At 36.7% G+C, this 17,027-nt stretch overlaps 2 protein-coding genes, 2 non-coding genes and 1 pseudogene across 4 annotated transcripts; 4 read left to right on the top strand and 1 right to left on the bottom strand.

Moving 5' to 3' along the window:
* Positions 1–2,330: 2,330 nt before the first annotated feature.
* LOC139858964 (uncharacterized mitochondrial protein AtMg00810-like) lies at positions 2,331–2,885 on the bottom strand. Its single transcript, XM_071847790.1, has one exon. The coding sequence runs from the start codon at positions 2,883–2,885 to the stop codon at positions 2,331–2,333; it is 555 nt and encodes a 184-aa protein (XP_071703891.1).
* Positions 2,886–11,050: 8,165 nt separating this feature from the next.
* On the top strand, positions 11,051–11,148 carry LOC139860779 (small nucleolar RNA Z122). The gene has a single exon (XR_011763401.1). It is a non-coding gene; the product is annotated as a small nucleolar RNA Z122 (small nucleolar RNA).
* A 1,915-nt stretch (positions 11,149–13,063) lies between these two features.
* On the top strand, positions 13,064–13,753 carry LOC139858837 (uncharacterized). Its single transcript, XM_071847673.1, has 2 exons — positions 13,064–13,299; positions 13,389–13,753. The coding sequence occupies exons 1-2, from the start codon at positions 13,146–13,148 to the stop codon at positions 13,535–13,537; spliced, it is 303 nt and encodes a 100-aa protein (XP_071703774.1). The 5' UTR covers positions 13,064–13,145; the 3' UTR covers positions 13,538–13,753.
* Positions 13,754–14,495: 742 nt separating this feature from the next.
* Positions 14,496–15,283, top strand: LOC139858963 (scarecrow-like transcription factor PAT1; annotated as a pseudogene).
* A 900-nt stretch (positions 15,284–16,183) lies between these two features.
* On the top strand, positions 16,184–16,256 carry TRNAF-GAA (transfer RNA phenylalanine (anticodon GAA)). Its single transcript has one exon. It is a non-coding gene; the product is annotated as a tRNA-Phe (tRNA).
* The last annotated feature ends 771 nt before the right edge of the window (positions 16,257–17,027 follow it).

Raw genomic sequence — 17,027 nt, 5'->3', positions numbered from 1 at the left:
TCCTTATTATTGTATGTGTCTAAATTACGTTATTTAAACAAACACTTTACCATTTATTCCGAATACCGTTAAGAATGAATGATTTCCCAAATCAACGTGGACCTTACAACAGAGACCCGTAATAATATCATAATCCTTAAGAGACTCAATAATTATCTTTTAATTCAATCGTTTGGCATAATCTTTTAACTCTATATCTAAATATATCAATCAGATAATCAAACCAATAAGTTTAATGTACGGTATTAAACAATTAAAACTTTGTTACGTTTTCAAGTTATAGTATATATATGTATCTATTTACATATAATGGTTTGCGAATCGTTGAGAACAACCGAAGGGTACTTGAATAGTTCAAAAATTTTGAGATTCGGTTTTGCAGACTTTGCTTATCGTGTCGAAAACATTAAATCATTTAAAGATAAAGTTTAAATTTGGTCAGAAATTTCCGGGTCATCACAAAAAGATATGACCAACTGAATTATGATTGACGTTAATTGAAATTTCTTTTGAATCTGCAATTAAGATTTAAACAACTTGTTTACGAGATTGATAAAATGGATTTTTGAATATTACCAACTGAGTAAATGAATCATAATATAAGGCACGTCTCTTTTGTTGAACAATTGTCAAAACTGATTGTTTTATCATATATAAAAGCCTTATAAAAACTATAGTTTAATTTTACAAGAATTGGAAAACTATGTGAAATATTAAAATGGTTCGATTGCCATGATCATTCAACTATTGTATTGAGTCAGATTGACTTTTTGAAACAACTTTGGATAACTTTTGTATGTCGATCTCGAGCATTAGGATTGTGATACACTATGACCTGACCTAGCTTGATAGATATTTATTGACCAACATATGATCTCTAGGTTGCGATCTACAGTTATTTGATATTCTGAGTTTCGTTCACATTTCGGTGAACAACTTTATGTGCTGCTAAGGTGAGTTTCATTTGCTCCCTTTTTAATTGCTTTTGCAATATATTTTTGGGCTGAGAATACATGCAATTTATTTTAAACGCAATGGATACAAGTACATACTTAATTCTACACTGAGTTTAAACCGAAAATCCCTTAGCTTTGGTAACTAGTAACTGCCAGTACATAGGATGTGGACTGGTGGGTGCGAATAACAGTATATGGATCCATAGGGCTTGACATCCCCGTCCGAGCTAGAGCGCTAGCCTTTTAACGGACGTGTGTTATTTGAGTTTAGGACACGTTGGTTTGCATGTATTAAAACGAATGGGGTATTTATCATTATAACGTTAAAATTTAGTTACCAGGGTGCTCTGTTATGTAGAATCTATTGATAAACGTTTCTGGATGAAACAACTGAAATCTTGTGATCCACTTTTATACACAGATTATGCGAAACACTAAAACTATGAACTCACCAACCTTTGTGTTGACACTTGTTAGCATGTTTATTCTCAGGTTCCCTAGAAGTCTTCCGCTGTTTGCTTATATGTTAGACAAGCTATGTGCATGGAGTCTTACATGGCATATTTTTCAAGAAAACGTTGCATTCACCAAATCATCATCATGTATCTTATTTTGACTGCACTGTCAACGGAAGTACTATTGTAAACTATTATTTACGGTGATTGTCTATATGTAGATATCATCATATGTCGAAAACCTTTGATTTAAATATTCATTTATGGTGTGCCTTTTCAAAAGAATGCAATGTTTACAAAACGTATCATATAGAGGTCAAATACCTCGCAATGAAATCGATGAATGACGTGTTCGTCCATATGAATTTGGAGCGATCGTCACATCTTGGGTAACAAGAATCCCATATTTATGGATTGGATACATATAAATTATTCACAAGATAAACACTAGGTAATACAAAATATTATCCTAAAATAATAAGGACCGCTATTACTCCCCCGCAGTCGAAGCCGTCGGTAACGAGACGCGGTGAATGGAATGAAACTCATTAAATAATAATCTTGGAAGACCCTTGGTGAGAATATCAGCAATTTGAAATCGTGTAGGAACATGCAATATTCGAACCTGACCTTTGGCAACCTTTTCGCGAACAAAGTGAATATCCATTTCGATGTGTTTAGTCCGTTGGTGATGAACGGGATTACCGGAGAGATAAATAGCACTCATATTGTCATAAAAAACAAGTGTAGCCTTTCGAATTGGACAATGTAGTTCGAGAAGTAGATTTCTAAGCCAACACGATTCCGCAACCACATTTGCTACTCCGCAATATTTAGCTTCAGTACTAGAGCGAGACATCGTAGTTTGGCGTTTAGAAGACCAGGAAATCAAGTTATCACCATAGTAAACACAATAACCCTAGGTGGAACGTCTAGTGTCGGGACATCCACCCCAATCCGCATCTGTATAAGCAATAATATTTGTAGAGCTGGATCGAGTAATGTGTAGACCGAGAGAGAGAGTACCTTGCACATAACGAATGATGCATTTTAACGCATTCATGTGAACCTCTTTCGGATCATGCATATGTAAACAAACCTGTTGTACCGCATATGAAATGTCAGGGCGAGTGAAGGTAAGATACTGTAACGCACTTGCCAGACTTCTATATTTTGTCGAATCAGCATAGGTTCTCCCTTGTTTCGAACTGAGTTTACGATCCGTATCTACTGGAGTCGAAACTGGATTGCAGCCAGTTAAACCTGCGCGATGTATTATAGCCGTTGCATAAGCGGCTTGACTAAGAAATAGCCCATTTGAAGAACGAGTAACGTTAATGCCCAAAAAAGAATGTAACGGACCCAAGTTTTTCATAGAAAATTCACGCGACAATAAGGACATTAGGTGCAAACGCAACTTTTCATTAGAAGTAGCAAGGACAATGTCATCTACATATAAAATAAGATATGCCATATCCGATCCGTGACGATAGATGAAGAGAGAATGATCGCAAGCACTATTAACGAACCCAATAGACTTAGTATAATCCGCAAATCATTGATACCACGCCCTAGGGGCTTGCTTTAAGCCATAAAGTGAATGATGAAGTAGACAAACATGATTCGGATGATTTTTATCCCGAAAACCGAATGGTTGATGCATGTACACCGTTTCCTTGAGATGACCGTGTAGGAAAGCATTCTTGACATCTAGTTGGTTGATCTGCCAAGACTTAGATATTGCAATACTCAGAACCAATCTAATAGTAGCCGGCTTGACAACCGGACTAAACGTCTCGTTATAATCAACTCCAAGCAACTGGGAACGGCCATCTCTGACTAATCGAGCTTTGTAGCGCTCGAAAGAACCATCCGACTTCACTTTATGCCTGAAAATCCACATAGATCTAATAACCTGCATGTTAGGGTCTCTTGGGACAAGAGTCCAAGTCTTATTAGCAATCAAAGCATTAAACTCATCAGTCATAGCCTTTTTCCAATTTGGGTCAGTAAGAGCCAGCGATGGATTAGAAGGCAAAGGTGAGAAAGAAGATGTAGCTGAAAGATTAAATGGTGCTTTGGGTTTGAAAATACCGGACATTGCACGAGTAGTCATGGTACGGACAGGTGAATTAGGAGCGACAGAAGTAGAACTGGACGAATTGGAAGAGGTAGTTGGAGATGGGTTCTGAGTATTTGTGGAAGTAGTAGTAGTAGGAGAAATAGGCACATGCAAAGGTGGTGAGGTAGTATTCGGTGAGTCAGTAGATGGAGAAGGGCTAGCATGTGAAATTGAGTCAGAGGAGGAGGGTGAAATTGGAGTAACTAAGGGCTGTTGGGCCGTGTTTGGGCTAGGAGGGGGAGTTGGATCCGATGCAATAGATGGAATGGGGTAAAAAATCGGATTAATGGGAATAGTAAGAAACTCGTATGTAGTTTTGGCAGGAGTGTGAATAGAGGGGAAGGGGAATTGATGTTCATTGAAAAGCACGTGACGAGATATGATAAGTTTTTGTGTGGAGAGATCGAGACATATATAGCCTCGATGATTAGACGGATAACCAAGAAAAACACATGAAAGAGATCGAGGTTGAAGTTTATTTCGTTATGTAGAAGGAATAAGTGGATAACACAAACAGCCAAAAACGCGTAGGTGATGATAAGTGGGGGTACGATTGTAAAGAAGTTGAGTAGGAGAAAGGAAGTTTAAATTTTTATTGGGAAGAATATTAAGAATATAAGTGGCCATGGCGAGAGCGTGATGCCAATATTGAGGAGGGACATGAGAATGAGCTAAAAGAGTGCGGATGATATTATTAATCGCATGGATTTTACGTTCGACTTTTCCGTTTTGAGAAGAAGTGTAAGGACAAGAGAATCGGAAAACCATACCATGTTGTTTACAGAAATTGTGGAAAGAAGTGTAACCATACCATGTTATACTCTGTTCCATTATCACATTGAAACGTCTTAATAGATTTTTGAAATTGTGTAGATATATGAGTATTAAATGTGGTGAATGTAGAGTAAACTTCTGATTTTTGTCCAAGAGGGTATATCCACAAGTAATTGGTACGATCATCAAGAAAAAGTATATAATATTTATGACCGGCTGAGCTAGGGATGGGGGATGTCCATAAGTCACTATGTATTATATCAAATGGAGAACAAGTAAGAGTAGAAGAAGGATAGAAAGGCAATTTAACTAGTTTGCAAAAAATGCAAGATTGACAAATTTTATTATTAAACTTCGAATTACAATCAATGTAACGTTTATTACTAAGGTTCTTAAGAATAAAATCGCCCGGATGACCAAGGCGATGATGCCATAAAGTAGGAGAAACAGCGGAAAAAGCAGAATGATTCTTGAGATGTTGTTGGAGAAGTGGGCCGTTGAAAGGATAGAGGTCACTTGAACTATTACACCGCAGAATTGGGGTCCCCTTCAGAAATTCCTTCACAGCAAAACCAAAAGGGTCAAATTCAAGAGAAATATTATTATCAATAGAAAGACGTCTAACAGATATAAGATTTTTTTATTAAGTTAGGTGAGTAAAGAATATTAGACAAGTAAAGAGGACGAGTGGTGGATAATAGAGCAGAGTTTCCCAGATCGTGAATTGGAATTTTGTTCCCATTTCCGACTATTATATGACGAGGGTACTTTGATTGATAATAAGATAGGAGCTTACCGGGAGAACCCGTCATGTGAGATGTCGCGCCCGTATCCATGTACCAATTATTATCCGGAGGATTCAAGGTCATCGTATACATTGCAGACTCAATATCAGTTGGAGTAGAAGCAACAGAGTTCGCATATGATGATTGGGCCGTGTATGGGCGTGGGCCCAATAAACCTTGGTAAGAATTGTTGTTGGGCCGCATAGAAGTAGTTGGATACGAGCTTGGTGCTGGGCTCCAGTGAGTAGGCTGTCCAGTCCACGGGTTAAACAACCATTGTTGCTGTTGATTACCATTAAACCCACCTGAGTATGTCCGTGTATTTCCACAACAACGTGAAGACTGACTGCGACCGCGAAAACCACCTCGATAATTGCTACGACCACGACCACGATAGTTGGAAGGAGGTCGAATGTTAGCTGTAGGCGTGGCGTGATAGTTTGAGTGGCGTAAGTTAAAGTCTTATCAGTTGAGGAAGAAGTGTGATGGGCTGCTTGTTGTTGTTTACGTGCTTCTTCCATGATGAGAGTAGATCGTGCTGCAGAGAAAGAAGGCAAGGGTTTGGTGTAAGCAAATTGTGAGCCGACATGATCGTAGTTATCATTCAAACCGGTAATTAGTTGAAGAACCAAGTGATCTTCCTCGATAGCAGGACCAACATTAGCAAGTTGGTCAGCCAAAATCTCGAGATCTTGACAATAAGCGGATACATTAGGATAATTGTCGAGATGGATGTTGGTGAATTTGTAACGAAGATGAACTGCACGTGAGTTTCTATTGTCTTCAAAGATGGACTTGATGCGTTCCCATGCATCATGTGCAGTTTGATCGGCTTTTAAGATAATATCCAGCATATCAACGGATATTATGCCATAAATCCAGTTAAGAACGACCGCATCCAAGCGATCCCATTGTTCTTTTTTTAGCGGCAGCAGTAGCAAGAGCAGCAGGGTCATTAGGATCTGGAGAGGTAACAGAAGAAGAAGACTCATCGGTTGTGGTGGGAATAATATGATCGAGAACCTGGAAGGCTCGACAATGAGTTTTAAAAAGAGAAACCCAAGATAGATATTTGCTTGTATCTGTATCGAGAATGATGGGGTAGCAGTTTTTAATATTGGTGATCGTGATTGCGGGATGAAACTTGTTGGAATCTGTCATTGTGATAGAAGAAAAGAAGATGGCGGTGTAGAAAAAAAATGGCAGATCGTAGGAGAAAGAGAGGACCGAATTTTAGGGTGATACCATGATAGAGATTAACAATTGAATGCTTGCCTTTCATTGAATCATACGAGGGGTATATATGCCCATAAGAATTACAGCAAATCTCCTAATCTTGGGTAACAAGAATCCCATATTTATGGATTGGATACATATAAAATATTCACAAGATAAACACTAGGTAATACAAAATATTATCCTAAAATAATAAGGACCGCTATTATCGGCAAACACTTTTGGCAAGGATATATCGTCGGCAAATGTCATTGGGAAAATCTATTTTAGTTGTAGTGAAAAGCCATTTGTTTGTTAGCTCTAATAGTGAACTCACCAGTTTGAAAACTCCCACAAAGTGCAAAATATATAAATACCTCAAGGAACTTAAAATCAGTTAATCATTATCGTTTTACTAGCTTGTTAAAATCAACAATAATTACCATAAAGTAGGAGAAACAGTGGAAAAAGCAGAATGATTCTTGAGATGTTGTTGGAGAAGTGGGCGGTTGAAAGGATAGAGGTCACTTGAACTATTACACCGCAGAATTGGGGTCCCCTTCAGAAATTTCTTCACAGCAAAACCAAAAGGGTCAAATTCAAGAGAAATATTATTATCAATAGAATGACGTCTAACAGATATAAGATTTTTTTATTAAGTTAGGTGAGTAAAGAATTTAGACAAGTAAAGAGGACGAGTGGTGGATAATAAAGAAGAGTTTCCCAGACCGTGAATTGGAATTTTGTTCCCATTTCCGACTATTATATGACGAGGATACTTTGATTGATAATAAGATAGGAGCTTATCGGGAGAACCCGTCATGTGAGATGTCGCGCCCGTATCCATGTACCAATTATTATCCGGAGGATTCAAGCTCATCGTATACATTGCAGACTCAATATCAGTTGGAGTAGAAGCAACAGAGTTCGCATATGATGATTGGGCCGTGTGTGGGCGTGGGCCCAATAAACCTTGGTAAGAATTGTTGTTGGGCCGCATAGAAGTAGTTGGATACGAGCTTGGTGCTGGGCTCCAGTGAGTAGGCTGTCCGGTCCACGGGTTAAACAACCATTGTTGCTGTTGATTACCATTAAACCCACCTGAGTATGTCCGTGTATTTCCACGACAACGTGAAGACTGACTGCGACCGCAAAAACCACCTCGATAATTGCCACGACCACGACCACGATAGTTGGAAGGAGGTCGAATGTTAGCTGTAGGCGTGGCGTGATAGTTTGAATGGCATAAGTTAAAGCCGTATCAGTTGAGGAAGAAGTGTGATGGGCTGCTTGTTGTTGTTTACGTGCTTCTTCCATGATGAGAGTAGATCGTGCTGCAGAGAAAGAAGGCAAGGGTTTGGTGTAAGCAAATTGTGAGCCGACATGATCGTAGTTATCATTCAAACCGGTAATTAGTTGAAGAACCAAGTGATCTTCCTCGATAGCAGGACCAACATTAGCAAGTTGGTCAGCCAAAATCTTGAGATCTTGACAATAAGCGGATACATTAGGATAATTGTCGAGACGGATGTTGGTGAATTTGTAACGAAGATGAACTGCACGTGAGTTTCTATTGTCTTCAAAGATGGACTTGATGCGTTCCCATGCATCATGTGCAGTTTGATCGGCTTTTAAGATAATATCCAGCATATCAACGGATATTGTGCCATAAATCCAGTTAAGAACGACCGCATCCAAGCGATCCCATTGTTCTTTTTTTAGCGGCAGCAGTAGCAAGAGCAGCAGGGTCATTAGGATCTGGAGAGGTAACAGAAGAAGAAGACTCATCGGTTGTGGTGGGAATAATATGATCGAGAACCTGGAAGGCTCGACAATGAGTTTTAAAAAGAGAAACCCAAGATAGATATTTGCTTGTATCTGTGTCGAGAATGATGGGGATGCAGTTTTTAATATTGGTGATTGTGATTGCGGGATGAAACTTGTTGGAATCTGTCATTGTGATAGAAGAAAAGAAGATGGCGGTGTAGAAAAAAAAAATGGCAGATCGTAGGAGAAAGAGAGGACCGAATTTTAGGGTGATACCATGATAGAGATTAACAATTGAATGCTTGCCTTTCATTGAATCATACGAGGGGTATATATGCCCATAAGAATTACAGCAAATCTCCTAATCTTGGGTAACAAGAATCCCATATTTATGGATTGGATACATATAAAATATTCACAAGATAAACACTAGGTAATACAAAATATTATCCTAAAATAATAAGGACCGCTATTATCGGCAAACACTTTTGGCAAGGATATATCGTCGGCAAATGTCATTGGGAAAATCTATTTTAGTTGTAGTGAAAAGCCATTTGTTTGTTAGCTCTAATAGTGAACTCACCAGTTTGAAAACTCCCACAAAGTGCAAAATATATAAATACCTCAAGGAACTTAAAATCAGTTAATCATTATCGTTTTACTAGCTTGTTAAAATCAACAATAATTACTATATTTTAATTTTTTTGATTACATAGGAACTTCAATACGATTAATTTCATGCTCAAGGATATAATGTCTTCACAAAAATTGTATAGAAAAAACATCACTAATCACGAATGTTTTTTTCTTCTACAACGCTATTACTAATACTTCTTTCTTCAACAATACTATGAAGACTTGGTTGCCAATACTCAAGAGCTGTTATCAATTTCTTAGGTGATCCTTCATTTTTGCCCTTTTTTCGATCAGTACTACTCGAAGAAGACATCGCTCCGTTTTCGTTAGTCTGACCCGCTTTACGTTTAGACCCTAAAAACGCACAACCAAAACATTTTTACTCTCGGAATCATTTCCACCATTAAACGACTTACCACAACTTCCATCAAGATCTTCGACAGTACAACAACTCGTATCACTTTCCACATCATCATCCTCTTCTTTAGAACTTTGACCATCTCGATCCACAAGTCCTGAAGAAATCGAATTTTTAATTGATTGTTTTTGAAGTTTTCTAACAGTCGATATAGGAATTACATAGACCTTTTCACCAGGCATTAACATGGTATCCGGTTGCACGATTGCCCACGGTTGCTTAAACACGTTCGGGTAAGCCACACAACATTTAGGGTTACGACGAATTATTTCGGATGCTAAAACGGGCCGATCGTGAAGCTCAGCATGCCCACCGGGGTGCACGATTTTAACTCGTAGATTTTTTGTACTATTTGTGTAGAGCCAACTTCCAATTCCCATTTTAAATTTGTTATTGATTGATTGTCTAGTATAAAGATTGAATGGTGGTTATATTCTTATTAATGGCCTAACTTGATCTTTGATAATATCGTGGTAACTATGTTTGATTTGGACATTAATGCAATTGCCTAAAAGTGCATTGAAGGACATTCCAATATTTATGGATTTCTAACAAATGGGCCCAAATTAACCCAGACCGTTGGGATTTTGGCGTATGACCCAAATTATGTTTATTTATTTACTTACTTTTTAATAATTGTCAATATACGGATGTTTTGATGTTAGATGAACCTAATTCCAATGACTTTGACTCATGGCATTTGCAGGCAAGGAACTTCCAATAAATGTGGGCTTAAAACTACATTTAAAAAGGTCAATGTTACCCTTATAAATTGTTTCTATCAAGTGAAATTTGAACATTATTCAATATGTAAGAGTTATTATTTTTCAAAATTTCCACTTTATTTCAAGTTTAATACGATCTTCTTTTTTGTTTTTCGTGTAGAATAATTGGTAAGAGCATTGGCCTATTAAATACATGGTGGTTCGACGGTTCTCAGCAATATTATTGATTGTCAAGTTAGCTCGATTTACCTCTCATGTGTTGTTGGACGTCAAATTGTCAAACATGTATGGGTTAAAGTCTATGTAACAAAAACTTTCTAAAACCAAAAGGGCATTTGGTCTAAAGGTATTGAGGAATCTCTCGGTCTTTAAGTTCATGGGTTCGATTCCTGTTTAGGACATTTTATGTGTAATATTATGTAGGGTGCGTGAGTTTGACGTTGTAAAAAAACCAAGGGCGGACCTAGTGTGTTGAGTGTGGTGGCACGGGACACCACTGAAATACGCGATGTAGTGGAAAATTTTTGGGGTTTTTAACTAGTGACACCAGTGGATAGTGTAAATTTTGTATGAGTGACACCATTGAAATAAAACATCTAGTAGAAATTTTTTTGGGTTTTAACCGGTGACACCAGTGACTGCAAATCCTGGATCCGCCCCTGAAAAAAAACGAACACTTTCTAAGATTATAATTTTTATCTTAAGTTTATAATAAGATAATAACAACTGAAAAGACATGTTATGTTTATATGCTATATAAATTTTCAATGTCTAAAGTTAATTCCTGCTACTCTTTATGAGTCCAATCATGTCCAAAACTCCAACTGAATGCCGTTACATATCCAAAACTCCAAATGAATGCCGTTACATAATCAGCCTTATTGCATCATAATACAAAAGATGAAGGACCAGCATCGCATTTTATTTATTTATAGGGGGCCATTATGTAAATCACCGTATATATAAAAACTCCATAGCCCCTTACGTCTATAAATTCATGTAATTAGGGTTTTCTTTTACATACGAAGAACAGCCGCAATTTATTATCTAACGTAAGTCGGGGTTTCAATTCCAGACACAAGTTTATGGTATTCTTTAATAATCGAAGTAATTGTACACCGCCTCTGATATTCGAAGCTAATGGATTTTTTTGATTGTCGGTTTTGTTTAAATTTGAGTTCAATCGTTTGAATGGAGTTTGTGAAATGATGCTAAAAGATATCGATTTAAGTTTCATAGGCGCTTAATGTGCTCTGCTGAACCAAATCATATTTGCACGTCAGTCTGATCTCAAACTCCAATTTTTAATGTTTTATGATTATTTTTTTTTTTTTTTTTTATGGAAGTGGAAGGTAACATTTGTTTTAATGTAAATATTTTGAACTGGTTAAAAAGATCAAGTTAGCTAACTGATCTAATGAACAAATATCAATACTTATTGGACGAAGATGATTGTTCGGAGTAGTATTTTAGTTTACAGTTGCATTACTAATCTGCATCCACTTCCTCTAATAAGTGCTGGACTGCTGGTATTTGTTCCCTGCATCCTAGCTAGTAATTAAGTAGATCAAGGCGCATTCACATAGAATAAGATTTGGTTAGGTAATGCGTCAAAATTGATACTTTAGTTCATATCGGGTTGGGTTGTGCCTAAAATACATTGTTGTGCACTATCAAACCTTTGCTTGAATGATATTGGGTGGGATTCAATTTGAGTACCGGCATAGAGTATCTAACTTTTGATGGTGCTGTCGATTTGGAAAGGTCTCTGAGAAGGTTTTCTCAACGTTCAATGGATTTCGTCCTAACGTTTATGTAGGTGATAAATGAGAGCATTCGACGTCGATATCACTGTTAACAAAAAAAAAATACATTGTTGTGCATTCTTTCTGTTGGAGAAATGACTGGTCTTCTATTTCTCAGATAGGGGAAGGATTGTCTACATCTCACCTCCCCCTACATCACTCATGTGGTATTGGGTTTCGTTGTTGTTGTTGTTAATAGATTAATAAAGTGTTCAAAACAAGGATTGTAATTATAAGCCGTTGTAAAAGATTGTATGTAGTAAAAATGCACTTTGGCAAGATTGTGATTCCAAACCTACAAAAGCCACCACCAACAACCAGTTGCGGAAGTAAGGATTTTTTTATAGGGGCGAAAAAAATTAAAAAGCGTAGCAATTTTTTTGATAAAATATGGATTTAATGAGCAAAATATGAAGTTTTTTTAATAGCAAAATATGGTGGTTATTGGATAAAATATGAAAGTTTTGAGGGCACAACTTTTGGGAAAAAAAATCAACGGGGCAAAATCGTATAATTCAAAAATATTTTACTAGCAAGTAACCCCACCCTTCCTTGTTTTCGCCCCTGTCGACAACTACATCCTTCAAACGAAAGTCATTTAACTCCACCGTCTACTTAATAAGGTAGAAAATTACCAACTTGACCTACTCAACGAAACTAGTACTACAAACACGAAACAAGGCAAGTGAGGCCCAACTAATTCCACCAACTGGCGAATCCAGAATTTTGTCACACCTGGGTCAAATTTTTTTAATAAAAATTTAACTCTGAGTCATTAAAGAATTTCAAAATATCTTTAAAAGAAAATGTTACTAAAGCAGTTCACAACTTTAAAAGAAATTTGCATGTTTAAAAAAGCCTACATGAGTTCAAAACAACTTAAAATGAAAATAAGATATTGCACCAATGATTCAAAGCAATTCAAAATTAAAATGATGAATCGTTAAAACATTCAAATAGCTTCATAAAAACAGTAACAATGATAATTCAAATAATATTCGTAAAGATGTCTTACTGATAATATGAGAATTTATGTTTTTCATCAAGTTAATAAATGGATCCAATTATGCATAAATGGATCCAATTTATATCAGAAATGCATAAATGGATCCAATTCCATATTATTGCAAAAGCTGTGTGTTTTTTTTTTCTTCTTGTGGCAAAAAACTATAACTATATAAAACTCGTGCTTCATCCAAAAGATGAAAACCCTCAACAAAAGATACACAACAAAGGCAACGAGGCCCGCACAAGACAAACATCCACAAACAAGAACGTAACAAACTAAACGCCATATTGCAAAAGCTGTTGAAGTCTAAATGAGCTTCAAATTAATAAGACCAGATATCATCTTTACAAACTACAAGGCCCAATCAGCCCATTTAAACACATCACATCATTTTCCGCCAAAAGCTCTTCACGGGAAATATAGATTCAGGCAGCCATTGAAGTTTACAAGCAAAAACAAAAAAAAAGAAATTAAAAAGATGAACACAGATATCACCGCATCAGCTAAACCAGAATACCCAGTCATAGATCGCAATCCACCATTCACTAAAACTGTCGCTAATTTCAACGCTTTAGATTACCTCCGTCTTACCACCATTTCCGGCCTCTCCGTCACCGTCGGTTACCTTTCCGGTTACTAACCCATCTTTATTTTAACATCAATTGTTTCGTTCCTACTTTAATTGAGTTAATTTTACATAAAAAAGTTTTGACCTTTGCAGGAATTAAGCCCGGAATCAGAGGTCCGTCGATGGTCACCGGAGGTTTGATCGGAGTTATGGGTGGTTTTATGTATGCTTACCAGAACTCTGCTGGACGTCTGATGGGTTTCTTTCCTAATGACGGTGAGGTTGCTCGTTACAAGAAGTGATTTATGTCTTCTCAATTTTTAAATTTAGGGTTATCCTAAAGATTAGGGTTTTAATTATGGACAAAATTGGGATAGCTGATGTTTTACTAATAAAGTTTTTAAATTTTGAGGATTACAAATGAATGGTTTATATTTTGTTTTTGGCATTTGGAAACAATTGTGATGCCATACTGTTGTGTATGTGTTGTTTTGTTAATGAAATGAAATCATTTCGAATGTTGAGTTAGGAAATTGCTTACTTTGTGCTTTTGCTTGGTTAGCTTATTTTGAAACCTCAGGCTTATTGAAATTTGAAAATGGCGATAAGCTTATTCTCACGGCTAATAAGTTCATTACTTTGAGCTTGTAGTCTTTTTTAGTAAAGCTCGTAAGCACAGCAGCCGTTGAAACAAGTTTATTGCCTTTGTTAAATTTCTGACAAGTTATCCGGACTTTCAGTCGGTCTGTATATCTTGTTTCAAATTGCGTATTTATCTTCTCTTTAAGTTTACTTATGTAGAGCTAGATATGTTCAAGGTTTAAGTTGTACATATAAGTATACTAATATGCTCGATGTTTATTTACCTATGTCTTTTGGTCCTAAGTCGAAGATAGTACAGTTGCGATAATGATTATAGTTTACTGCTTTAGGAGCAGACCTAATTACCTAAATGTGCATACCAGTTTACTGATACTTTTTTTTTTTTTTAGCGTCATTGCGTTAGATAACGTATCTGTTATTAACCTGTTGGATTCTGGAGGTGACATCAACAACCAAAACCAGATATATATGATCACTTTAGTTAATTCTTTGTTGTAGGTTAATCTCAACAATTAGGCTTCTAAGAACTTTATGCATGCTTATAAAGTCCAAATATGAATTCTTTAACCCTAAAGAATCAGAAATTAGTAATTACAGTCACTTTTACACAATCACTAAATAATGATTAGTGTGATATGAAGTCACAATAATAAGTTGATGGTGCACAAACCAAGTAGTGTTATTTATAAAGTGTTAAAGTGCAAAGAACCAACTGGCGTTGAGCTTTTTCATATATGCATTTGCTCTATGACGCGTGCCCTTATTTCAAGTTTGGTTATTTGTCAGTTAATGGTGCGATTGCTGAAATTAGGGGTGTTGACGATTATACTTATGTGTATGCTAGAGGTGGAGGGAATTAGTATTATTGGCAAAAGGTTATCGGATCTTGCAAAATGTTGTAACGTCCCCCATTTGAGTTTCATGGCATTTCGGTTTCGCGTTCATGCTTCATCACATGCCAGACGAGAGTGTAGATCCGCAAAAATCACTGGGACCGGCTTTTAAGACTCGCAAAAACCTATCTCCTAAGTCCTAAAGTTTTAACACTCGCTGAACAAGATCGAATGTTAATACAGCCCCGTTTCTTCTCATGTTCCAAGAAACTTTTAATTACTTCACACCTATCTTTGAACGATCAACGTTACTCTTTCTAGAAACCATCAGCAACGAATTAATGTCGAACGACACTGTCTTGCACGTCATATAGTTAATATTATAGCGTGTGAGGGGGCTGAGAGGGTCGAGAGATATGAACTTCTTGGTAAATGGAAGTCGTGGTTTATAATCGCGGGATTTACACCATACCCTTTGAACTCTCATGTGAATTCGACCATCAAATCTTTGCTGCCGAACTACTCTCACTAGTATACACTCGAAGAACGAGATGGGGCTTTATTTCTTGGCTGGATGAATGCGATTTGGTTGCTTCTTGTGCTTGTAAATGAATCCCATTGCAAGTTACAGAGTTAGGCAAAGTCTGTATGTTGTACGGAGTAAATGACAAGCTTAACATTCTCTACATGTTGTATATATACATACATACATATTTAATATGTTAAAAGTTTAGAAATAGTCACTTTTTTTTTTACTTCTGCATATGTGGACGGTAATTTCCCAAAATGTAGAATTACAATTGTTAACCACTTGAGCATAGCTCAAGTGGCCATCAGTACTCTCAATGAAGCTGCAGGTCTCGAGTTCGATCCTCAGCAAAGCCAGGTCAACCTAATTAGGGATTTATTGTGGAAGGTGCTTTACCCGACATCGGCGTGATGTCTGGGTTCCTGATGTCTGAGGTTTACCTGCTATGAGAGTATGAGGGAGTCAATGTACTCATTCATAAAGGGGTTCCTCATTACCAAAAAAACAAAGAAAAAAGTTGCAATTGTTCTGTTTAGGCATCCAGATATGTAGAGCTGGAAATTTCAGTCTATTCTCAGGTTGTAGCAGTAGTTAGCTCATGAAACTGAATGTCAAAAGGGTTAAACTATCTAAAGCCTTTTGAAAGCGGTGACAACTTTGACCCATTTACTCTAGAACTGGTTATTCATGACCCAGGTAAATTATAGGACTTTGATAAATGGAAACGGATCCAAAGTGTTTTGACATGTTACCCGACCCGACCATTTTGGCACCTCTACACATATACAACAATTAATATGCTGCTCTTTTGTACTGGCTTCTCTCCTTTGCTGGATAATGGATATGGATGTTAATAGTCTGCCTCATGATGAACAGTGTTAGCATAAAGTTACAAATTGTCAACAGTCATGGTTCTGGTTTCATAAAACAATGCAACAGCTACACCAAGTCAATTACTGTTATAGTCTGCTGATTTCACAATTGCGGGGATAGCTCAGTTGGGAGAGCGTCAGACTGAAGATCTGAAGGTCAGGTGTTCGATCCACCTTCACCGCAAGCTATTTATTTTTATCCCTTAACTTATTTCATTTTCATATATACCACCCGAACTTTCAGAAATTGTCACAATGCACCCTTATATTTTTTCCACATTTATCTCGTCTCTAATTCTTCGCTTAACTTATACCCTTATTTTCACATCTAATTATCTAACAGACTACAAAACATGAAGTTTGTAGCCAACAAACACCCTTTACGGTAGCCAAATGAATCTGACTTTAATAAATCACTATGCAAATAGCCATGCTCAACAGCTTAAATATGGCTGATGTCTCGTTTTGTGTTTTCGATTTTTGGCTTGATTCAATCCAGTGTAAGACCCGATTAACAAACTGAGGATTTTCGGGCTGTGTATCAAACTATCAATCACCACTTGTTCACAATGGTTACGTATATGTACGTGAAAAAAAAAGTTTTGCAGTGTAACTTTTTGTAAGATAAACTCATTTAAAATCGTCAGTTTTCTATACTTACGTAATCATACATACGTTTGTAACTTCGTTCATTTACAAAGGAATTAGATAATAAAAAATTTCATATATAATGAAATTAATGTAATGATGCTACATATAAATAAAGTATTCTCTCTTCGAGTATTCTGAATGGAGAAAACCATCCATCCCATTTAAATAATTAAAAAGATATGATATGTTAGTGCTTGTTAACTAATAAAAGCAACTAAAAAGGAACACCGATTACTAATTATAATTACATCAAGTTAAAACTCCACTCTAACAACGACAAGCCCTGGTGTATATGTAGGCCCTA

The sequence above is a fragment of the Rutidosis leptorrhynchoides genome, chromosome 7 (assembly GCF_046630445.1).
Source record: "Rutidosis leptorrhynchoides isolate AG116_Rl617_1_P2 chromosome 7, CSIRO_AGI_Rlap_v1, whole genome shotgun sequence".
In the NCBI taxonomy this organism is placed as follows: Eukaryota; Viridiplantae; Streptophyta; class Magnoliopsida; order Asterales; family Asteraceae; genus Rutidosis; species Rutidosis leptorrhynchoides.
Note: the sequence above shows the minus strand (reverse complement) of the source record. Positions and strands in the feature narration are given on the sequence as shown.